Here is a 24,432-nt window from a genome sequence, read left to right as displayed (position 1 = left end):
TCTCTCTCTCTCTCTATCTTCCTGTCTCTCTCTCTCTATCTTCCTGTCTCTTTCTCTCTCTATCTCCTGTCTCTCTCTCTCTATCTTCCTGTCTCTTTCTCTCTCTATCTTCCTGTCTCTTTCTCTCTCTATCTTCCTGTCTCTTTCTTTCTCTATCTTCCTGTCTCTTTCTCTCTCTATCTTCCTGTTTCTTTCTCTCTCTATCTTCCTGTCTCTTTCCCTTCTCTATCTTCCTGTTTCTTTCTCTCTCTATCTTCCTGTCTCTTCTCTCTCTATCTTCCTGTCTCTTTCTCTCTCTATCTTCCTGTCTCTTTCTCTCTCTATCTTCCTGTCTCTTTCTCTCTCTATCTTCCTGTCTCTTTCTCTCTCTATCTTCCTGTCCTTTCTCTCTCTATCTTCCTGTCTCTTTCTCTCTCTATCTTCCTGTCTTTTCTCTCTATCTTCCTGTCTCTTTCTCTCTCTATCTTCCTGTCTCTTTCTCTCTCTATCTTCCTGTCTCTTTCTCTCTCTATCTTCCTGTCTCTTTCTCTCTCTATCTTCCTGTCTCTTTCTCTCTCTATCTTCCTGTCTCTTTCTCTCTCTATCTTCCTGTCTCTTTCTCTCTCTATCTTCCTGTCTCTTTCTCTCTCTATCTTCCTGTCTCTTTCTCTCTCTATCTTCCTGTCTCTTTCTCTCTCTATCTTCCTGTCTCTTTCTCTCTCTATCTTCCTGTCTCTTTTCTCTCTATCTTCCTGTCTCTTTCTCTCTCTATCTTCCTGTCTCTTTCTCTCTCTATCTTCCTGTCTCTCTCTCTCTATCTTCCTGTCTCTTTCTCTCTCTATCTTCCTGTCTCTTTCTCTCTCTATCTTCCTGTCTCTTTCTCTCTCTATCTTCCTGTCTCTTTCTGTCTCTATCTTCCTGTCTCTTTCTCTCTCTATCTTCCTGTCTCTTTCTCTCTCTATCTTCCTGTCTCTTTCTCTCTCTATCTTCCTGTCTCTTTCTCTCTATCTTCCTGTCTCTTTCTCTCTCTATCTTCCTGTCTCTTTCTCTCTCTATCTTCCTGTTTCTTTCTCTCTCTATCTTCCTGTCTCTTTCTCTCTCTATCTTCCTGTCTCTTTCTCTCTCTATCTTCCTGTTTCTTTCTCTCTCTATCTTCCTGTCTCTCTCTCTCTATCTTCCTGTCTCTTTCTCTCTCTATCTTCCTGTCTCTTTCTCTCTCTATCTTCCTGTCTCTTTCTCTCTCTATCTTCCTGTCTCTTTCTCTCTCTATCTTCCTGTCTCTTCTCTCTCTATCTTCTGTCTCTTTCTCTCTATCTTCCTGTCTCTTTCTCTCTCTATCTTCCTGTCTCTTTCTCTCTCTATCTTCCTGTCTCTTTCTCTCTCTATCTTCCTGTCTCTTTCTCTCTCTATCTTCCTGTCTCTTTCTCTCTCTATCTTCCTGTCTCTTTCTCTCTCTATCTTCCTGTCTCTTTCCTCTCTCTATCTTCCTGTCTCTTTCTCTCTCTATCTTCCTGTCTCTTTTTCTCTCTATCATCCTGTCTCTCTCTTCTCTATCTTCCTGTTTCTTTCTCTCTCTATCATCCCTCTCTCTCTCTCTATCTTCCTGTCTCTTTCTCTCTCTATCTTCCTGTCTCTTTCTCTCTCTATCTTCCTGTTTCTTTCTGTCTCTATCTTCCTGTCTCTTTCTCTCTCTATCTTCCTGTCTCTTTCTCTCTCTATCTTCCTGTTTCTTTCTCTATCTTCCTGTTTCTTTCTCTCTCTATCTTCCTGTCTCTTTCCTTCTCTATCTTCCTGTTTCTTTCTCTCTCTATCTTCCTGTCTCTTTCCTTCTCTATCTTCCTATCTCTTTCTCTCTCTATCTTCCTGTCTCTTTCTCTCTCTATCTTCCTGTCTCTTTCTCTCTCTATCTTCCTGTCTCTTTCTCTCTCTATCTTCCTGTCTCTTTCTCTCTCTATCTTCCTGTCTCTTTCTCTCTATCTTCCTGTCTCTTTCTCTCTCTATCTTCCTGTCTCTTTATCTCTCTACCATCCTCTCTCTCCTTCTCTATCTTCCTGTTTCTTTCTCTCTCTACCATCCTCTCTCTCCCTTCTCTATCTTCCTGTCTCTTTCTCTCTCTATCTTCCTGTCTCTTTCTCTCTCTTTATCTTCCTGTCTCTTTCTCTCTCTATCTTCCTGTCTCTTTCTCTCTCTATCTTCCTGTCTCTTTCTCTCTCTATCTTCCTGTTTCTTTCTCTATCTTCCTGTCTCTTTCTCTCTCTATCTTCCTGTCTCTTTCCTTCTCTATCTTCCTGTTTCTTTCTCTCTCTATCTTCCTGTCTCTTTCTCTTCTCTATCTTCCTATCTCTTTCTCTCTCTATCTTCCTGTCTCTTTCTCTCTCTATCTTCCTGTCTCTTTCCTTCTCTATCTTCCTGTCTCTTTCTCTCTCTATCTTCCTGTCTCTTTCTCTCTCTATCTTCCTGTCTCTTTATCTCTCTACCATCCTCTCTCTCCTTCTCTATCTTCCTGTCTCTTTCTCTCTCTATCTTCCTGTTTCTTTCTCTATCTTCCTGTCTCTTTCCTCTCTATCTTCCTGTCTCTTTCTCTCTCTATCTTCCTGTTTCTTTCTCTCTCTATCTTCCTGTCTCTTTCTCTCTCTATCTTCCTGTCTCTTTCTCTCTCTATCTTCCTGTCTCTTTCTCTCTCTATCTTCCTATCTCTTTCTCTCTCTATCTTCCTGTCTCTTTCTCTCTCTATCTTCCTGTCTCTTTCTCTCTCTATCTTCCTGTTTCTTTCTCTCTCTATCTTCCTGTCTCTTTCTCTCTCTATCTTCCTGTCTCTTTCTCTCTCTATCTTCCTGTTTCTTTCTCTATCTTCCTGTTTCTTTCTCTCTCTATCTTCCTGTCTCTTCCTTCTCTATCTTCCTGTTTCTTTCTCTCTCTATCTTCCTGTCTCTTTCCTTCTCTATCTTCCTGTCTCTTTCTCTCTCTATCTTCCTGTTTCTTTCTCTCTCTATCTTCCTATCTCTTTCCTTCTCTATCTTCCTGTTTCTTTCTCTCTCTATCTTCCTGTCTCTTTCTCTCTCTATCTTCCTATCTCTTTCTCTCTCTATCTTCCTGTCTCTTTCTCTCTCTATCTTCCTGTCTCTTTATCTCTCTACCATCCTCTCTCTCCTTCTCTATCTTCCTGTTTCTTTCTCTCTCTACCATCCTCTCTCTCTCCCTCTATCTTCCTGTTTCTTTCTCTCTCTATCTTCCTGTCTCTTTCTCTCTCTATCTTCCTGTCTCTTTCTCTCTCTATCTTCCTGTCTCTTTCTCTCTCTATCTTCCTGTCTCTTTCTCTCTCTATCTTCCTGTCTCTTTCTCTCTCTATCTTCCTGTCTCTTTCTCTCTCTATCTTCCTGTCTCTTTCTCTCTCTATCTTCCTGTCTCTTTCTCTCTCTATCTTCCTGTCTCTTTCTCTCTCTATCTTCCTGTCTCTTTCTCTCTCTATCTTCCTGTCTCTTTCTCTCTCTATCTTCCTGTCTCTTTCTCTCTCTATCTTCCTGTCTCTTTTCATCCTCTCTCTCTCTATCTTCCTGTTTCTTTCTCTCTCTATCTTCCTGTCTCTTTCTCTCTCTATCTTCCTGTCTCTTTCTCTCTCTATCTTCCTGTCTCTTTCTCTCTCTATCTTCCTGTCTCTTTCTCTCTCTATCTTCCTGTCTCTTTCTCTCTCTATCTTCCTGTCTCTTTCTCTCTCTATCTTCCTGTCTCTTTCTCTCTCTATCTTCCTGTCTCTTTCTCTCTCTATCTTCCTGTTTTTTTCTCTCTCTATCTTCCTGTCTCTTTCTCTCTCTATCTTCCTGTCTCTTTCTCTCTCTATCTTCCTGTCTCTTTCTCTCTCTATCTTCCTGTCTCTTTCCCTTCTCTATCTTCCTGTCTCTTTCTCTCTCTATCTTCCTGTCTCTTTCTCTCTCTACCATCCTCTCTCTTCCTTCTCTATCTTCCTGTTTCTTTCTCTCTCTAATCATCTCTCTCCCTTCTCTATCTTCCTGTCTCTTTCTCTCTCTATCTTCCTGTCTCTTTCTCTCTCTATCTTCCTGTTTCTTTCTGTCTCTATCTTCCTGTCTCTTTCTCTCTCTATCTTCCTGTCTCTTTCTCTCTCTATCTTCCTGTTTCTTTCTCTATCTTCCTGTTTCTTTCTCTCTCCATCTTCCTGTCTCTTTCCCTTCTCTATCTTCCTGTTTCTTTCTCTCTCTATCTTCCTGTCTCTTTCCCTTCTCTATCTTCCTATCTCTTTCTCTCTCTATCTTCCTGTCTCTTTCTCTCTCTATCTTCCTGTCTCTTTCTCTCTCTATCTTCCTGTCTCTTTCTCTCTCTATCTTCCTGTCTCTTTCTCTCTCTATCTTCCTGTCTCTTTCCCTTCTCTATCTTCCTGTCTCTTTCTCTCTCTATCTTCCTGTCTCTTTATCTCTCTACCATCCTCTCTCTCCCTTCTCTATCTTCCTGTTTCTTTCTCTCTCTACCATCCTCTCTCTCCCTTCTCTATCTTCCTGTCTCTTTCTCTCTCTATCTTCCTGTCTCTTTCTCTCTCTATCTTCCTGTTTCTTTCTGTCTCTATCTTCCTGTCTCTTTCTCTCTCTATCTTCCTGTTTCTTTCTCTATCTTCCTGTTTCTTTCTCTCTCCATCTTCCTGTCTCTTTCCCTTCTCTATCTTCCTGTTTCTTTCTCTCTCTATCTTCCTGTCTCTTTCTCTCTCTATCTTCCTGTCTCTTTCTCTCTCTATCTTCCTGTCTCTTTCCCTTCTCTATCTTCCTATCTCTTTCTCTCTCTATCTTCCTGTCTCTTTCTCTCTCTATCTTCCTGTCTCTTTCTCTCTCTATCTTCCTGTCTCTTTCTCTCTCTATCTTCCTATCTCTTTCTCTCTCTATCTTCCTATCTCTTTCTCTCTCTATCTTCCTGTCTCTTTCTCTCTCTATCTTCCTGTCTCTTTCTCTCTCTATCTTCCTGTCTCTTTCTCTCTCTATCTTCCTGTCTCTTTCTCTCTCTATCTTCCTGTTTCTTTCTGTCTCTATCTTCCTGTCTCTTTCTCTCTCTATCTTCCTGTTTCTTTCTCTCTCTATCTTCCTGTCTCTTTCTCTCTCTCTCTTATCTTCCTGTCTCTTTCTCTCTCTCTCTATATCTTCCTGTCTCTTTCTCTCTCTATCTTCCTGTCTCTTTCTCTCTCTATCTTCCTGTCTCTTTCTCTCTCTATCTTCCTGTCTCTTTCTCTCTCTATCTTCCTGTCTCTTTCTCTCTCTATCTTCCTGTTTCTTTCTGTCTCTATCTTCCTGTCTCTTTCTCTCTCTATCTTCCTGTCTCTTTCTCTCTCTATCTTCCTGTTTCTTTCTCTATCTTCCTGTTTCTTTCTCTCTCCATCTTCCTGTCTCTTTCCCTTCTCTATCTTCCTGTTTCTTTCTCTCTCTATCTTCCTGTCTCTTTCCCTTATCTATCTTCCTATCTCTTTCTCTCTCTATCTTCCTGTCTCTTTCTCTCTCTATCTTCCTGTCTCTTTCCCTTCTCTATCTTCCTGTCTCTTTCTCTCTCTATCTTCCTGTCTCTTTCTCTCTCTATCTTCCTGTCTCTTTATCTCTCTACCATCCTCTCTCTCCCTTCTCTATCTTCCTGTCTCTTTCTCTCTCTATCTTCCTGTTTCTTTCTCTATCTTCCTGTTTCTTTCCCTCTCCATCTTCCTGTCTCTTTCTCTCTCTATCTTCCTGTCTCTTTCTCTCTCTATCTTCCTGTCTCTTTCTCTCTCTATCTTCCTGTCTCTTTCTCTCTCTATCTTCCTGTCTCTTTCTCTCTCTATCTTCCTATCTCTTTCTCTCTCTATCTTCCTGTCTCTTTCTCTCTCTATCTTCCTGTCTCTTTCTCTCTCTATCTTCCTGTTTCTTTCTCTCTCTATCTTCCTGTCTCTTTCTCTCTCTATCTTCCTGTCTCTTTCTCTCTCTATCTTCCTGTTTCTTTCTCTATCTTCCTGTTTCTTTCTCTCTCCATCTTCCTGTCTCTTTCCCTTCTCTATCTTCCTGTTTCTTTCTCTCTCTATCTTCCTGTCTCTTTCCCTTCTCTATCTTCCTGTCTCTTTCTCTCTCTATCTTCCTGTTTCTTTCTCTCTCTATCTTCCTATCTCTCCCTTCTCTATCTTCCTGTCTCTTTCTCTCTCTATCTTCCTGTCTCTTTCTCTCTATTCCTGCTCTCTATCTTCCTGTCTCTTTCTCTCTCTATCTTCCTGTCTCTTTCTCTCTCTATCTTCCTGTTTCTTTCTCTATCTTCCTGTTTCTTTCTCTCTCCATTTTCCTGTCTCTTTCCCTTCTCTATCTTCCTGTTTCTTTCTCTCTCTATCTTCCTGTCTCTTTCCCTTCTCTATCTTCCTATCTCTTTCTCTCTCTATCTTCCTGTCTCTTTCTCTCTCTATCTTCCTGTCTCTTTCTATCTTCCTGTCTCTTTCTCTCTCTATCTTCCTGTCTCTTTCTCTCTCTATCTTCCTGTCTCTTTCCCTTCTCTATCTTCCTGTCTCTTTCTCTCTCTATCTTCCTGTCTCTTTATCTCTCTACCATCCTCTCTCTCCCTTCTCTATCTTCCTGTTTCTTTCTCTCTCTACCATCCTCTCTCTCCCTTCTCTATCTTCCTGTCTCTTTCTCTCTCTATCTTCCTGTCTCTTTCTCTCTCTATCTTCCTGTTTCTTTCTGTCTCTATCTTCCTGTCTCTTTCTCTCTCTATCTTCCTGTTTCTTTCTCTATCTTCCTGTTTCTTTCTCTCTCCATCTTCCTGTCTCTTTCCCTTCTCTATCTTCCTGTTTCTTTCTCTCTCTATCTTCCTGTCTCTTTCTCTCTCTATCTTCCTGTCTCTTTCTCTCTCTATCTTCCTGTCTCTTTCTCTCTCTATCTTCCTATCTCTTTCCCTCTCTATCTTCCTGTCTCTTTCTCTCTCTATCTTCCTGTCTCTTTCTCTCTCTATCTTCCTGTCTCTTTCTCTCTCTATCTTCCTATCTCTTTCTCTCTCTATCTTCCTGTCTCTTTCTCTCTCTATCTTCCTGTCTCTTTCTCTCTCTATCTTCCTGTCTCTTTCTCTCTCTATCTTCCTGTCTCTTTCTCTCTCTATCTTCCTGTCTCTTTCTCTCTCTATCTTCCTGTTTCTTTCTGTCTCTATCTTCCTGTCTCTTTCTCTCTCTATCTTCCTGTCTCTTTCTCTCTCTATCTTCCTGTCTCTTTCTCTCTCTCTCTATATCTTCCTGTCTCTTTCTCTCTCTCTCTATATCTTCCTGTCTCTTTCTCTCTCTATCTTCCTGTCTCTTTCTCTCTCTATCTTCCTGTCTCTTTCTCTCTCTATCTTCCTGTCTCTTTCTCTCTCTATCTTCCTGTCTCTTTCTCTCTCTATCTTCCTGTTTCTTTCTGTCTCTATCTTCCTGTCTCTTTCTCTCTCTATCTTCCTGTCTCTTTCTCTCTCTATCTTCCTGTTTCTTTCTCTATCTTCCTGTTTCTTTCTCTCTCCATCTTCCTGTCTCTTTCCCTTCTCTATCTTCCTGTTTCTTTCTCTCTCTATCTTCCTGTCTCTTTCCCTTATCTATCTTCCTATCTCTTTCTCTCTCTATCTTCCTGTCTCTTTCTCTCTCTATCTTCCTGTCTCTTTCCCTTCTCTATCTTCCTGTCTCTTTCTCTCTCTATCTTCCTGTCTCTTTCTCTCTCTATCTTCCTGTCTCTTTATCTCTCTACCATCCTCTCTCTCCCTTCTCTATCTTCCTGTCTCTTTCTCTCTCTATCTTCCTGTTTCTTTCTCTATCTTCCTGTTTCTTTCCCTCTCCATCTTCCTGTCTCTTTCCCTTCTCTATCTTCCTGTTTCTTTCTCTCTCTATCTTCCTGTCTCTTTCTCTCTCTATCTTCCTGTCTCTTTCTCTCTCTATCTTCCTGTCTCTTTCTCTCTCTATCTTCCTATCTCTTTCTCTCTCTATCTTCCTGTCTCTTTCTCTCTCTATCTTCCTGTCTCTTTCTCTCTCTATCTTCCTGTTTCTTTCTCTCTCTATCTTCCTGTCTCTTTCTCTCTCTATCTTCCTGTCTCTTTCTCTCTCTATCTTCCTGTTTCTTTCTCTATCTTCCTGTTTCTTTCTCTCTCCATCTTCCTGTCTCTTTCCCTTCTCTATCTTCCTGTTTCTTTCTCTCTCTATCTTCCTGTCTCTTTCCCTTCTCTATCTTCCTGTCTCTTTCTCTCTCTATCTTCCTGTTTCTTTCTCTCTCTATCTTCCTATCTCTTTCCCTTCTCTATCTTCCTGTTTCTTTCTCTCTCTATCTTCCTGTCTCTTTCCCTTCTCTATCTTCCTATCTCTTTCTCTCTCTATCTTCCTGTCTCTTTCTCTCTCTATCTTCCTGTCTCTTTCCCTTCTCTATCTTCCTGTCTCTTTCTCTCTCTATCTTCCTGTCTCTTTATCTCTCTACCATCCTCTCTCTCCCTTCTCTATCTTCCTGTTTCTTTCTCTCTCTACCATCCTCTCTCTCTCCCTCTATCTTCCTGTTTCTTTCTCTCTCTATCTTCCTGTCTCTTTCTCTCTCTATCTTCCTGTCTCTTTCTCTCTCTATCTTCCTGTCTCTTTCTCTCTCTATCTTCCTGTCTCTTTCTCTCTCTATCTTCCTGTTTCTTTCTGTCTCTATCTTCCTGTCTCTTTCTCTCTCTATCTTCCTGTCTCTTTCTCTCTCTATCTTCCTGTTTCTTTCTCTCTCTATCTTCCTGTCTCTTTCTCTCTCTCTCTCTATCTTCCTGTCTCTTTCTCTCTCTATCTTCCTGTCTCTTTCTCTCTATCTTCCTGTCTCTTTCTCTCTCTATCTTCCTGTCTCTTTCTCTCTCTATCTTCCTGTCTCTTTCTCTCTCTATCTTCCTGTCTCTTTCTCTCTCTATCTTCCTGTCTCTTTCCCTTCTCTATCTTCCTGTCTCTTTCTCTCTCTATCTTCCTGTTTCTTTCTCTCTCTACCATCCTCTCTCTCTCCCTCTATCTTCCTGTTTCTTTCTCTCTCTATCTTCCTGTCTCTTTCTCTCTCTATCTTCCTGTCTCTTTCTCTCTCTATCTTCCTGTCTCTTTCTCTCTCTATCTTCCTGTCTCTTTCTCTCTCTATCTTCCTGTCTCTTTCTCTCTCTATCTTCCTGTCTCTTTCTCTCTCTATCTTCCTGTCTCTTTCTCTCTCTATCTTCCTGTCTCTTTCTCTCTCTATCTTCCTGTCTCTTTCTCTCTCTATCTTCCTGTCTCTTTCTCTCTCTATCTTCCTGTCTCTTTCTCTCTCTATCTTCCTGTCTCTTTCCCTTCTCTATCTTCCTATCTCTTTCTCTCTCTATCTTCCTGTCTCTTTCTCTCTCTATCTTCCTGTCTCTTTCCCTTCTCTATCTTCCTGTCTCTTTCTCTCTCTATCTTCCTGTCTCTTTATCTCTCTACCATCCTCTCTCTCCCTTCTCTATCTTCCTGTTTCTTTCTCTCTCTACCATCCTCTCTCTCCCTTCTCTATCTTCCTGTCTCTTTCTCTCTCTATCTTCCTGTCTCTTTCTCTCTCTATCTTCCTGTTTCTTTCTGTCTCTATCTTCCTGTCTCTTTCTCTCTCTATCTTCCTGTCTCTTTCTCTCTCTATCTTCCTGTTTCTTTCTCTATCTTCCTGTTTCTTTCTCTCTCCATCTTCCTGTCTCTTTCCCTTCTCTATCTTCCTGTTTCTTTCTCTCTCTATCTTCCTGTCTCTTTCCCTTCTCTATCTTCCTATCTCTTTCTCTCTCTATCTTCCTGTCTCTTTCTCTCTCTATCTTCCTGTCTCTTTCTCTCTCTATCTTCCTGTCTCTTTCTCTCTCTATCTTCCTGTCTCTTTCTCTCTCTATCTTCCTGTCTCTTTCTCTCTCTATCTTCCTGTCTCTTTCTCTCTCTATCTTCCTGTCTCTTTATCTCTCTACCATCCTCTCTCTCCCTTCTCTATCTTCCTGTTTCTTTCTCTCTCTACCATCTCTCTCTCCTTCTCTATCTTCCTGTCTCCTCTCTCTATCTTCCTGTCTTTCTCTATCTTCTGTCTTTCTGTCTCTATCTTCCTGTCTCTTTCTCTCTCTATCTTCCTGTTTCTTTCTCTATCTTCCTGTTTCTTTCTCTCTCCATCTTCCTGTCTCTTTCCCTTCTCTATCTTCCTGTTTCTTTCTCTCTCTATCTTCCTGTCTCTTTCTCTCTCTATCTTCCTGTCTCTTTCTCTCTCTATCTTCCTATCTCTTTCTCTCTCTATCTTCCTATCTCTTTCTCTCTCTATCTTCCTGTCTCTTTCTCTCTCTATCTTCCTGTCTCTTTCTCTCTCTATCTTCCTGTCTCTTTCTCTCTCTATCTTCCTGTCTCTTTCTCTCTCTATCTTCCTATCTCTTTCTCTCTCTATCTTCCTATCTCTTTCTCTCTCTATCTTCCTGTCTCTTTCTCTCTCTATCTTCCTGTCTCTTTCTCTCTCTATCTTCCTGTCTCTTTCTCTCTCTATCTTCCTGTCTCTTTCTCTCTCTATCTTCCTGTCTCTTTCTCTCTCTATCTTCCTGTTTCTTTCTGTCTCTATCTTCCTGTCTCTTTCTCTCTCTATCTTCCTGTCTCTTTCTCTCTCTATCTTCCTGTTTCTTTCTCTCTCTATCTTCCTGTCTCTTTCTCTCTCTATCTTCCTGTCTCTTTCTCTCTCTATCTTCCTGTTTCTTTCTCTCTCTATCTTCCTGTCTCTTTCTCTCTCTCTATATATCTTCCTGTCTCTTTCTCTCTCTATCTTCCTGTCTCTTTCTCTCTCTATCTTCCTGTCTCTTTCTCTCTCTATCTTCCTGTCTCTTTCTCTCTCTATCTTCCTGTCTCTTTCTCTCTCTATCTTCCTGTTTCTTTCTGTCTCTATCTTCCTGTCTCTTTCTCTCTCTATCTTCCTGTCTCTTTCTCTCTCTATCTTCCTGTTTCTTTCTCTATCTTCCTGTTTCTTTCTCTCTCCATCTTCCTGTCTCTTTCCCTTCTCTATCTTCCTGTTTCTTTCTCTCTCTATCTTCCTGTCTCTTTCCCTTATCTATCTTCCTATCTCTTTCTCTCTCTATCTTCCTGTCTCTTTCTCTCTCTATCTTCCTGTCTCTTTCCCTTCTCTATCTTCCTGTCTCTTTCTCTCTCTATCTTCCTGTCTCTTTATCTCTCTACCATCCTCTCTCTCCCTTCTCTATCTTCCTGTCTCTTTCTCTCTCTATCTTCCTGTTTCTTTCTCTATCTTCCTGTTTCTTTCCCTCTCCATCTTCCTGTCTCTTTCCCTTCTCTATCTTCCTGTTTCTTTCTCTCTATCTTCCTGTCTCTTTCTCTCTCTATCTTCCTGTCTCTTTCTCTCTCTATCTTCCTGTCTCTTTCTCTCTCTATCTTCCTATCTCTTTCTCTCTCTATCTTCCTGTCTCTTTCTCTCTCTATCTTCCTGTCTCTTTCTCTCTCTATCTTCCTGTTTCTTTCTCTCTCTATCTTCCTGTCTCTTTCTCTCTCTATCTTCCTGTCTCTTTCTCTCTCTATCTTCCTGTTTCTTTCTCTATCTTCCTGTTTCTTTCTCTCTCCATCTTCCTGTCTCTTTCCCTTCTCTATCTTCCTGTTTCTTTCTCTCTCTATCTTCCTGTCTCTTTCCCTTCTCTATCTTCCTGTCTCTTTCTCTCTCTATCTTCCTGTCTCTTTCTCTCTCTATCTTCCTGTTTCTTTCTCTATCTTCCTGTTTCTTTCTCTCTCTATCTTCCTGTCTCTTTCCCTTCTCTATCTTCCTGTCTCTTTCTCTCTCTATCTTCCTGTCTCTTTCTCTCTCTATCTTCCTGTTTCTTTCTCTATATTCCTGTCTCTTTCTCTCTCCATCTTCCTGTCTCTTTCCCTTCTCTTTCTTCCTGTTTCTTTCTCTCTCTATCTTCCTGTCTCTTTCCCTTCTCTATCTTCCTATCTCTTTCTCTCTCTATCTTCCTGTCTCTTTCTCTCTCTATCTTCCTGTCTCTTTCTCTCTCTATCTTCCTGTTTCTTACTCTCTCTATCTTCCTGTCTCTTTCTCTCTCTATCTTCCTGTCTCTTTCTCTCTCTATCTTCCTGTTTCTTTCTCTATCTTCCTGTTTCTTTCTCTCTCCATCTTCCTGTCTCTTTCCCTTCTCTTTCTTCCTGTTTCTTTCTCTCTCTATCTTCCTGTCTCTTTCCCTTCTCTATCTTCCTGTCTCTTTCCCTTCTCTTTCTTCCTGTTTCTTTCTCTCTCCATCTTCCTGTCTCTTTCCCTTCTCTTTCTTCCTGTTTCTTTCTCTCTCTATCTTCCTGTCTCTTTCTCTCTCTATCTTCCTGTCTCTTTCTCTCTCTATCTTCCTGTCTCTTTCCCCTCTATCTTCCTGTCTCTTTCTCTCTCTATCTTCCTGTCTCTTTCTCTCTCTATCTTCCTGTCTCTTTCCTTCTCTATCTTCCTGTCTCTTTCTCTCTCTATCTTCCTGTCTCTTTTCTCTCTACATCCTCTTTCTTCTCTATCTTCCTGTTTCTTTCTCTCTCTACCATCCTCTCTCTCTCTCTATCTTCCTGTTTCTTTCTCTCTCTATCTTCCTGTCTCTTTCTCTCTCTCTCTCTATCTTCCTGTCTCTTTCTCTCTCTATCTTCCTGTCTCTTTCTCTCTATCTTCCTGTCTCTTTCTCTCTCTATCTTCCTGTCTCTTTCTCTCTCTATCTTCCTGTTTTTTTCTCTCTCTATCTTCCTGTCTCTTTCTCTCTCTATCTTCCTGTCTCTTTCTCTCTCTATCTTCCTGTCTCTTTCTCTCTCTTTCTTCCTGTTTCTTTCTGTCTCTATCTTCCTGTCTCTTTCTCTCTCTATCTTCCTGTCTCTTTCTCTCTGGGTGCAGGGAGGTTACTATGGTGTTTTTAATCAAATGAAGATGGCTCATTAAATAAAGACAGAAAGTCTAAAGTGTCTCTCGCTCTATTCCTCTCTATTCTTCCCTGACTCTTCCCCAGCTCGTTCTTCCTCTCTCTCTCCCCCTCTTCATCCATCTCTCTTCTCTCCCCCTCCCACTTCTCTCTCTCTCTCTCAGTGTGTTCCACACTTGCATACAATAGACAGGATTTTCAGTTTCAACAGTAAATCCAAGGTCATCACTGACAACCTCGTTCATTCAGCCTGACCCATTGAGAGAGAGAGAGAGAGAGAGAGAGAGAGAGAGAGAACAAGAGAGTGCAAGAGAGACAGAGATTCACTATGGTGAATCACTAAAACAATACAGAAATACACTATGGAAAAAGAAGGAACAGCACATCAGAAATCAGCTCAATGTAATTGAAGAATCCATAGAATCTAACCACTTCTGGGAAAATTGGAAAACTCTAAACAAACAACAACACAAATAATTATCTATCCAAAATGGAGATGTATGGGTTAACCACTTCTCCAATCTTTTTGGCTCTATAACAAAGAACAAACAGCAAAAACATATAGATGATCAAATACAAATCTTAGAATCAACTATTAAAGACTACCAGAACCCACTGGATTCTCAAATTACATTGAATGAACTATAGGACAAAATAAAAACCCTCCAACCCAAAAAGGCCTGTTGTGTTGATGGTATCCTCAATGAAATGATCAAATATACAGACAATTGGCTATACTAAAACTCTTTAACATTATCCTTAGCTCTGGCATCTTCCCCAATATTTGGAAACAAGGATTGATCATCCCAATCCACAAAAGTGAGGACAAATTTGACCCCAATAACTACCGTGGGACATGCGTCAACAGCAACCTTGGGAAAATCCTCTGCATTATCATTAACAGCAGACTCGTACATTTCCTCAGTGAAAACAATGTACTGAGCAAATGTCAAATTGGCTTTTTAACAAATTATCATACGACAGACCACGCATTCACCCTGCACACCCTAATTGACGAACAAACAAACCAAAACAAAGGCAAAGTCTTGTCATGCTTTGTTGATTTCAGAGAGAGAGAGAATGAGAGAGAGAGAGATCAAGAGAAAGTGCAAGAGAGATAGAGAGAGAACAAGAGAGAGAGAATGAGAGAGAGAGAGACCGAGAGAGAGAGAGTGCAAGAGAGACAGAGAGAGAGAGCAAGAGAGAGATAGAGACAGAGAGAGAACGAGAGAGAGAGAGTGAGAGAGAACGAGAGAGAACGAGAGAGAGAACAAGAGAGAGAGACAGTGAAGAGAGAGCAAGAGAAAGAGAGAGATAGACAGAGAGAGAGAGAGAGAGAGAGTGAGAGAGAGAGAGAGAGAGAGAGACAGGGAGAGAGTGCAAGAGAGACACAGAGAGAGAGAGAGCAAGAGAGAGAACGAGAGAGAGAGAACAAGAGAGAGAGAACGAGAGAGAGCAAGAGAGAGAGAGAAGAGGTATGAAGAGAAAGGAGTAGATGATGTGGGTACTCTAATAAATAGTGTGTACGTGTTTGTGTGCAACTTACCAAGATGTGGCTAGAGAAACATATGACCAAGATCAGAGCTAAAAGGAGGAAAGACATGCCGAAGGAGATCCCCAACACTGCTGTTCTGTAACACACACACACACACACACAATGTGTTAACTACCTCCAGATGGGAACTATAGAGAGCAGTAAAACGATAATGTATTTGAATTGGAACCAGTGAACTGCGACCCACTTCCACTAAGTACTACATACTTCCCCCTATTATGCAGTAGGGCAGGCCTATATTTCCTGAATACAGTTTATATTTTCTAAAAGGAGTTAGCCAAGTAGACGGCTGATTTAGGTGCGTCATAAAATGATGATGTCATGTCTAAATGGAAGAGACGTTAGTCTGAATGAGAAAATCAATGATGCTTTCAGATGCTAGAGTATCTCTGTCTATGGCTCTACCTCTCCTGGCTCTGTAACTAAATGATGACGCAGTGCATTGGACCTTTTTTCCTTTCATAACGAGAATTTATCATCATCATTATCCTTGTCATCATCAAAGTAATCTTCATCATCATCATCGACATCTCAGACTCCTTTTGATTCACATTCTAACCATCGGACGTTATTCATATCTTTTCATCTGTGTTTTCGTTCATTCGTTCGTTCTTTCTTTCTTTCTTTCTTTTCTTTCTTTCTTTCTTTCTTTCTTTCTTTCTTTCTTTCTTTCTTTCTTTCTTTCTTTCTTTCTTTTTTCTTTCTTTCTTTCTTTCTCACTCTTAATTGCTGTATCTTAAGGCGTATCATTTGCAGCTGCAATTGGGGACCTTATTGATGTGAGACTCAATCGATCAAAGATGTATTCCGTCTCCTGACACTGTAATTGCAAAGTTCTGGGTTTTTATAGAGAAAAGAACACTGACTTGAATGGCTTTTAGCACATCTAGTATTCCCACTAAGAGGGCTACTATAAGACCATACTATGCAGATTGTATGCTAAGTAGTATTCAACAGGTGGGTACCATGAAGAGTACTATGAAAGGTACTGTGAAGAGTACAGATGCACAGGACAAGTACTGTATCCGTACTATGTAGTGTACTATGTAGTCTACTATGTAGGGTCCAGACTTACTTGGGCAGGACCAGTATCTGCACTATGAAGATGCAGCAGAAGATGAGACAGGCACAGGTGACGTAGTATTTAAAGGCTGGCAGAGTGGTAGCTCGATACTGGGGACATCAACACACACATGGTCAACAGGTGATGGTCAAAATGAATATTTTTTTACTGTAACTTCACATTCTAACTCTCTAACACATTCTAACTCTCTAACACATTCTAACTCTCTAACACATTCTAACTCTCTAACACATTCTACCTCTCTAACACATTCTAACTCTCTAACACATTGTAACTTCCACAGCAATCGTCTTTCTTTTTTTTTATGGAGTCACTGCATTTTTGTCTGGGGCAGCAGTGGGCCACTGGCAGAATATGACATTTTCATTTTTCAATTTCATTTGCATTTGACTGAACTGCAGTGTTGTTGTCCTACAGCACCTCCTTCTCCAGAGTCTTGTTGTGAAAGAACAGTGAGATCCTCTGGATGTCCTCAGACTTCAGCCACTGCCTACAGAGAAGAGAACACAGAGACACTCAGACAGCGGTTCACACAGACACTAGCAATCCATCAGTGATATTAAACAAGACACCTCGGAATTTCCTCCCTTCCAAACATCATTTCGATGCATTTGGGACGTTTTTTTCCCCCATTACACGTCATGTTTTTAATAACTATTGTTTCGTCTGTTATTTTATGTTGCTCTTTAAGTATCTGCACTCCTGAATTGAATTGAATTTAACGTAAATCCACTTGTCACATAGAAGGTAGTGAACTAAGTGCTTCATACAAATGATAATGAATGGATTATACAGCAGGCTTTTCACTAGGTCTCAAAGAGCTTTAGTTAGTAAGGTGGGGAATTCACCTCATCTACCACCAATGTGAAGCACCTACCACACTTGATGATGCATAACAACAACATGGCTGTCACTGTTCTATAAATAAAGCAGGTGTGTAGTCGTACTAACTTTTGTGAGTTGATGCCGTCGATGGTTCTGATCATCCTCTCTTCCAGTTCCTCTTCAAACCGTCTCTTCTGAGATTTAGTCCTGAGGAGAAGAACAAGATACAGCATACTCAAGGACAAACATAGATAGCCCTACAAGGAGAGAGGATGACCTGTAATGAATGGGAATCATGTACCGATCTAGGATCTTAATTTGATCACCCTGTTCCAGAAGAACTTTCCTGCAATGAAGGAAATGTAAAAATTGTAGTGCATTTCAGGTTTAAAAAAGCTTCTGAAGTTTGTAATTTCCACTTTGAAATTTCAGACTTGATTTTCCCTTACGACATTTTTTTAGCAACCCCTAAAAGAAAATCCACATAATAATTCACATTTCCTGTTGCTGCAGGATTATTTTCCTGCTGTAGCAAACTGGCTCAAACTAAGATCCTACATCTGTAATGGAATCTATAGTGGTGTAGAAAGGAGCCATAGGTTGGTGTCTATAGATAGATCTATTCCTGGAGGAGGATGAGAGAACAATATTACTCAGATGGGTAGACAGTCTCGACACAGGAAATAGTGATATCAACTATTGTCAACTAGTGTATTGTTCAACACAACCAATAACATAACAGTAATAACATTAAACCAAGGTTAGGCCTGAATGATCAAACCCTTCTTTAATACCTTTTGATATGCGAACAATAACGACAAGCAATTTTCTGTATACAGAACCTATAGTACAGCGATGCCAACAATATGAGTATGTTGATCAATATTATATCCTGTTTGGTGTCAGGTTCTTAAGATATGACTGGTGTAAAGTAAAGATGACTGATCTGTAGGGGTAAAGTCTGGTGGTCTGGTGTAAAGTAAAGATGACTGATCTGTAGGGGTAAAGTCTGGTGGTCTGGTGTAAAGTAAAGATGACTGATCTGTAGGGGTAAAGTCTGGTGGTCTGGTGTAAAGTAAAGATGACTGATCTGTAGGGGTAAAGTCTGGTGGTCTGGTGTAAAGTAAAGATGACTGATCTGTAGGGGTAAAGTCTGGTGGTCTGGTGTAAAGTAAAGATGACTGATCTGTAGGGGTAAAGTCTGGTGGTCTGGTGTAAAGTAAAGATGACTGATCTGTAGGGGTAAAGTCTGGTGGTCTGGTGTAAAGTAAAGATGACTGATCTGTAGGGGTAAAGTCTGGTGGTCTGGTGTAAAGTAAAGATGACTGATCTGTAGGGGTAAAGTCTGGTGGTCTGGTGTAAAGTAAAGATGACTGATCTGCAGGGGTAAAGTCTGGTGGTCTGGTGTAAAGTAAAGATGACTGATCTGCAGGGGTAAAGTCTCACCTCTCTCTTCTCTGGTAGTGATACTGGCCCATTGGAACATCCTGAAACACACAATCACAGAAGGTGAGGCTGGACACGAGTGTGTTTCAATGTGTTTGTATGTGTGTGTGTGTGTGTGTGTGTGTGGTGTGTGTGTGTGTGTGTGTGTGTGTGTGTGTGTGTGTGTGTGTGTGTGTGTGTGTGTGTGTGTGTGTGTGTGTGTTTACTTACAGTAGTGTTAATCTTGCCATTGTCAGTAGTCATGCTGTCTCTGTGGTGCAGGTTAGCAAAGGGTTTTGCCGCCCCCCACGACTCCAGGTATCGAGTCATTCTGACAGATGCCCTCATCTTCCCTCCGTCCAATGTAGAACGAGAACGCGTACACAGGTGGGGGCTCCGCCTCTCAGCCTGGTGAACCAATCAAAATGGAGAGGATGTCACGTCCTGACCAGCAGAGGGTGTATTGTGTTAGTCTTGGTCAGGATGTGGCAGGTGGTTTGTGTTTGTTAAATGTTGTGTGGGTGATTGGGACTTCCAATTGAAGGCAGGTGTGTTGAGTTGCCTTTGATTGGAAGTCCTATATAGGTGTGTGTGTTTTTCTTTGGGGTTGTGGGTGGTTGTTTGTGTGCACTGCGTTGGTTTGAGCCTGCCACACTGTTACCGGTGTAAGTACTGTTTATTGTTTTTTTGTTCAAGTGGATGCTTTACATGTTTCCTTTAATAAACATGAGTGTCCACAATCCCGCTGCGCCTTGGTCCTCTTCTCTACATGACAACTTCTGTGACAGAACCACCCACCAAACCAGGACCAAGCAGCGGAAGAGGAAGGAGCAGCGACAGGAGAGAAAAAGGGAGGAATGGACATGGGAGGACGTCCTGGACGGCAAGGGAGCCTACACCTGGGAAGAGATCCTGGCCGGAAGGGATCGCCTCCCATGGGAACAGGTGGAGGCACTCAGGAGAGTGGAGGCAGCTGGACAGATGAACCATCGGGAACGTTACGCTGGAACACGGTTGGGTAGGAAACCCGAGAGGCAGCCCCAAGATTTTTTTGGGGGGGGGCACACGGGTAGCTTGGTCAGGCCAGGGAAGAGCCGTAAGCCAGCTACCCGTGACTACAGGAAGGTGCATAGGAGGTGGAGGGCGCCATGTTACACGGAGGTACGCACCATCTCGCCTATACGGACGCACAGCCCAGTTCGCCTAGTACCAGCGCCCCGCAGGTGCCAGGGCAAGGTGAGCATCGAGCCGGAAGGGGGGATGCCAACCCTGCAATCAAGACCGCCAGAGCGCCCTTTCGGTCCGGTGTTTCCCGCCAGACGCACTAGCATGGAGGTGCGTGTCTCCAGGCTGGCACGTCCTATACCAGCCCCACGCATCAGGAGTCTAGTGTGTCAGCCCAGCCCCGCCAGTCAACAGTCACCAGAGCTGCCCGCCAGTCAACAGTCACCAGAGCTGCCCGCCAGTCAACAGTCACCAGAGCTGCCCGCCAGTCAACAGTCACCAGAGCTGCCCGCCAGTCAACAGTCACCAGAGCTGCCCGCCAGTCAACAGTCACCAGAGCTGCCCGCCAGTCAACAGTCACCAGAGCTGCCCGCTAGTCAGAAGCTGCCAGAGTGGCCAGACTGCCCGGTTCTGCCAGAGTGGCCAGACTGCCCGGTTCTGCCAGAGTGGCCAGACTGCCCGGTTCTGCCAGAGTGGCCAGACTGCCCGGTTCTGCCAGAGTGGCCAGACTGCCCTGAACTGCCAGAGTGGCCAGACTGCCCTGAACTGCCAGAGTGGCCAGACTGCCCTGAACTGCCAGAGTGGCCAGACTGCCCTGAACTGCCAGAGTGGCCCTCCTGCCCTCCGGTCCAGCCCGAGTGGCCCTCCTGCCCTCCGGTCCAGCCGAGTGGCCCTCCTGCCCTCCGGTCCAGCCCGAGTGGCCCTCCTGCCCTCCGGTCCAGCCCGAGTGGCCCTCCTGCCCTCCGGTCCAGCCCGAGTGGCTCTCCTGTCCCCCGGCCCAGCCCGAGTGGTCCGTCTGCCAGGGTCAGCCCGAGTGGCCCGTCTGCCCGGCGCAGCTATCGGCGCCATCAAAGTGGGCGACGCCGAGGGTGGAGCGAGGTCCACGGCCTGCACCTGAGCCACCTCCAGGATAGGTGGGTTGGGGAGGGAGGGTGTAGCACAGCCGTGGAGCCACAGCCACGGCAGCCACCCTCCCTTCCCTCCCTTATTTGTTAGGGGTTATTGTTTGTTGGGGTATTGGGGATTTTCTGGTGTTTTTCTTTTTTTAGGTGCATCCCGGGGTCTGCACCTTGAAGGGGGGGTACTGTCACGTCCTGACCAGCAGAGGGTGTATTGTGTTAGTCTTGGTCAGGATGTGGCAGGTGACGTTTTCGTCTTTTGAGCTTCTAGTCATGAAATCTATGCAGCCAACTCACTCACTTTTTATAGCTACTGTTTACAGGCCTCCTGGGCCATATGCAGTGTTCCTCACTGAGTTCCCTGAATTCCTATCGGATCTTGTAGTCATAGCAGATAATATTCTAATTTTTGGTGACTTTAACATTCACATGGAAAAGTCCACAGACCCACTCCAAAAGGCTTTCGGAGCCATCATCGACTCAGTGGGTTTTGTCCAACATGTCTCTGGACCTACTCACTGCCACAGTCATACTCTGGACCTAGTTTTGTCCCATGGAATAAATGTTGTGGATCTAAATGTTTTTCCTCATAATCCTGGACTATCGGACCACCATTTTATTACGTTTGCAATTGCAACAAATAATCTGCTCAGACCCCAACCAAGGAGCATTAAAAGTCGTGCTATAAATTCTCAGACAACCCAAAGATTCCTTGATGCCCTTCCAGACTGCCTCTGCCTACCCAAGGACGTCAGAGGACAAAAATCAGTTAACCACCTAACCGAGGAACTCAATTTAACCTTGCGCAATACCCTAGATGCAGTTGCACCCCTAAAAACTAAAAACATCTGTCATAAGAAACTAGCTCCCTGGTATACAGAAAATACACGAGCTCTGAAGCAAGCTTCCAGAAAATTGGAACGGAAATGGCGCCACACCAAACTGGAAGTCTTCCGACTAGCTTGGAAAGACAGTACCGTGCAGTATCGAAGAGCCCTCACTGCTGCTCGATCATCCTATTTTTCCAACTTAATTGAGGAAAATAAGAACAATCCGAAATTTCTTTTGATACTGTCGCAAAGCTAACTAAAAGCAGCCTTCGCAAATGGAGGATGGCTTTCACTTCAGCAGTAATACATTTATGAACTTCTTTGAGGAAAAGATCATGATCATTAGAAAGCAAATTACAGACTCCTCTTTAAATCTGGGTATTCCTCCAAAGCTCCATTGTCCTGAGTCTACACAACTCTGCCAGGACCTAGGATCAAGGGAGATACTAAAGTGTTTTAGTACTATATCTCTTGACGCAATGATGAAAATAATCATGGCCTCCAAACCCTCAAGCTGCATACTGGACCCTATTCCAACTAAACTACTGAAAGAGCTGCTTCCTGTGCTTGGCCCTCCTATGTTGAACATAATAAACGGCTCTCTATCCACCGGATGTGTACCAAGCTCACTAAAAGTGGCAGTAATAAAGCCTCTCTTGAAAAAGCCGAATCTTGATCCAGAAATTATAAAAAACTATCGGCCTATATCGAATCTTCCATTCCTCTCAAAAATTTTAGAAAAAGCTGTTGCACAGCAACTCACTGCCTTCCTGAAGACAAACAATGTATACGAAACGCTTCAGTCTGGTTTTAGACCCCATCATAGCACTGAGACTGCACTTGTGAAGGTGGTAAATGACCTTTTAATGACGTCAGACCGAGGCTCTGCATCTGTCCTCGTGCTCCTAGATCTTAGTGCCGCTTTTGATACCATCGATCACCACATTCTTTTGGAGAGATTGGAAACCCAAATTGGTCTACATGGACAAGTTCTGGCCTGGTTTAGATCTTATCTGTCGGAAAGATATCAGTTTGTCTCTGTGAATGGTTTGTCCTCTGACAAATCAATTGTACATTTCGGTGTTCCTCAAGGTTCCGTTTTAGGACCACTATTGTTTTCACTATATATTTTAACTCTTGGGGATGTCATTCGAAAACATAATGTTAAATTTCACTGCTATGCGGACGACACACAGCTGTACATTTCAATGAAACATGGTGAAGCCCCAAAATTGCCCTCGCTAGAAGCCTGTGTTTCAGACATAAAGAAGTGGATGGCTGCAAACGTTCTACTTTTAAACTCAGACAAAACAGAGATGCTTGTTCTAGGTCCCAAGAAACAAAGAGATCTTCTGTTGAATCTGACAATTAATCTGGATGGTTGTACAGTTGTCTCAAATAAAACTGTGAAGGACCTCGGCGTTACTCTGGACCCTGATCTCTCTTTTGAAGAACATATCAAGACTGTTTCAAGGACAGCTTTTTTCCATCTACGTAACATTGCAAAAATCAGAAATTTTCTGTCCAAAAATGACGCAGAAAAATTAATCCATGCTTTTGTTACTTCTAGGCTGGACTACTGCAATGCTCTACTTTCCGGCTACCCGGATAAAGCACTAAATAAACTTCAGTTAGTGCTAAATACGGCTGCTAGAATCCTGACTAGAACCAAAAAATTTGATCATATTACTCCAGTGCTAGCCTCCCTACACTGGCTTCCTGTTAAGGCAAGGGCTGATTTCAAGGTTTTACTGCTAACCTACAAAGCATTACATGGGCTTGCTCCTACCTATCTTTCCGATTTGGTCCTGCCGTACATACCTACACGTACGCTACGGTCTCAAGACGCAGGCCTCCTAATTGTCCCTAGAATTTCTAAGCAAACGGCTGGAGGTAGGGCTTTCTCCTATAGAGCTCCATTTTTATGGAATGGTCTGCCTACCAATGTGAGAGACGCAGACTCAGTCTCAACCTTTAAGTCTTTACTGAAGACTTATCTCTTCAGTAGGTCCTATGATTAAGTATAGTCTGGCCCAGGAGTGTGAAGGTGAACGGAAAGGCTGGAGCAACGAACCGCCCTTGCTGTCTCTGCCTTGCCGGTTCCCCTCTTTCCACTGGGATTCTCTGCCTCTAACCCTTTTACAGGGGCTGAGTCACTGGCCTACTGGTGTTCTTCCATGCCGTCCATGGGAGGGGTGTGTCACTTGAGTGGGTTGAGTCACTGACGTGGTCTTCCTGTATGGGTTGGCGCCCCCCCCTTGGGTTGTGCCATGGCGGAGATCGTTGTGGGCTATACTCGGCCTTGTCTTAGGACGGTAAGTTGGTGGTTGGAGACATCCCTCTAGTGGTGTGGGGGCTGTGCTTTGGCAAAGTGGGTGGGGTTATATCCTGCCTGTTTGGCCCTGTCCGGGGGTATCATCGGATGGGGCCACAGTGTCTTCTGATCCCTCCTGTCTCAGCCTCCAGTATTTATGCTGCAGTAGTTTATGTGTCGGGGGGCTAGGGTCAGTCTGTTACATCTGGAGTATTTCTCTTGTCTTATCCGGTGTCCTGTGTGTATTTAAATCTGCTCTCTGTAATTCTCTCTTTCTCTCTTTCTGTCTTTCTCTCGGAGGACCTGAGCCCTAGGACCATGCCTCAGGACTACCTGGTATGATGACTCCTTTCTGTCCCCAGTCCACCTGGCCGTGCTGCTGCTCCAGTTTCAACTGTTCTGCCTGCGGCTATGGAACCCTGACCTGTTCACCGGACGTGCTTGTTGCACCCTCAACAACTACTATGATTATTATTATTTGACCATGCTGGTCATTTATGAACATTTTAACATCTTGACCATGTTCTGTTATAATATCCACCCTGCACAGCCAGAAGAGGACTGGCCACCCCTCATAGCCTGGTTCCTCTCTAGGTTTCTTCCTAGGTTTTTGGCCTTTCTAGGGAGTTTTTCCTAGCCACCGTGCTTCTTTCACATGCTTTGCTTGCTGTTTGGGGTTTTAGGCTGGGTTTCTGTACAGCACTTTGAGAATATCAGCTGATGTACGAAGGGCTATATAAAAATAAATTTGATTTGATTTGTTAAATGTTGTGTGGGTGATTGGGACTTCCAATTGAAGGCAGGTGTGTTGAGTTGCCTTTGATTGGAAGTCCTATATAGGTGTGTGTGTTTTTCTTTGGGGTTGTGGGTGGTTGTTTGTGTGCACTGCGTTGGTTTGAGCCTGCCACACTGTTACCGGTGTAAGTACTGTTTATTGTTTTGTTTTTTGTTCAAGTGGATGCTTTACATGTTTCCTTTAATAAACATGAGTGTCCACAATCCCGCTGCGCCTTGGTCCTCTTCTCTACATGACAACTTCTGTGACAGAGGAGTATAACTTTTTTCCCCCCTTTTTAATCTTCTCTAAGATCTATTTCTCAATTCAAGCAAACAGCTTCATGCAGTTTTTATGTATTATAATCAGTAGTATATACCCAATAAATCGGTAGTTTATAAACGTGAGTTTTTAGAGTATGTTATATCTGTGGTTGTGTTTGGACCACGTTTGGACCACATTCTCATGTCTCACCTTGGGGTTGATGACCAGGTAGGTGATGACTTCGTGTTCCTTCAGGTAAAAGTCTCTGCTTTGTCCCTCCCCTGGTTCCACCTTATAGGAGCCCTTCAGATGCTCCAATGTTACTGAGGAGATATGGACACGCCTGGGGGAAGAGAGAAGAGGGAGAGGAGAGAGGGAGGAAGGATGAGAAAGGAAGAGGTGG

The 24,432-nt window shown here is 43.1% G+C and overlaps 1 protein-coding gene across 3 annotated transcripts in view; it reads right to left on the bottom strand.

Annotated features, from left to right (window-relative positions):
• The window catches only part of LOC106588693 (adenylate cyclase type 2), a 131,848-nt gene that overhangs the window by 47,931 nt on the left and 59,485 nt on the right, over nucleotides 1-24,432 (bottom strand). For all 3 annotated transcript variants that reach the window (XM_014177944.2, XM_045709582.1, XM_045709583.1), the window contains exons 9-15: nucleotides 24,240-24,372; nucleotides 17,955-18,131; nucleotides 17,745-17,785; nucleotides 16,425-16,505; nucleotides 15,894-15,963; nucleotides 15,465-15,562; nucleotides 14,381-14,465 (exon numbers count right to left, since the gene is read on the bottom strand). In XM_014177944.2, the coding sequence (XP_014033419.1) occupies nucleotides 14,381-14,465; nucleotides 15,465-15,562; nucleotides 15,894-15,963; nucleotides 16,425-16,505; nucleotides 17,745-17,785; nucleotides 17,955-18,131; nucleotides 24,240-24,372 (685 nt within the window). The remainder of the gene's footprint in view (nucleotides 1-14,380; nucleotides 14,466-15,464; nucleotides 15,563-15,893; nucleotides 15,964-16,424; nucleotides 16,506-17,744; nucleotides 17,786-17,954; nucleotides 18,132-24,239; nucleotides 24,373-24,432) is intronic.

This window comes from Salmo salar, chromosome ssa27, assembly GCF_905237065.1.
Source record: "Salmo salar chromosome ssa27, Ssal_v3.1, whole genome shotgun sequence".
NCBI classification, from domain to species: domain Eukaryota; kingdom Metazoa; phylum Chordata; class Actinopteri; order Salmoniformes; family Salmonidae; genus Salmo; species Salmo salar.
The sequence above is the reverse complement of the archived record's forward strand: the minus strand, read 5'-3'. Positions and strand labels throughout refer to the sequence as shown.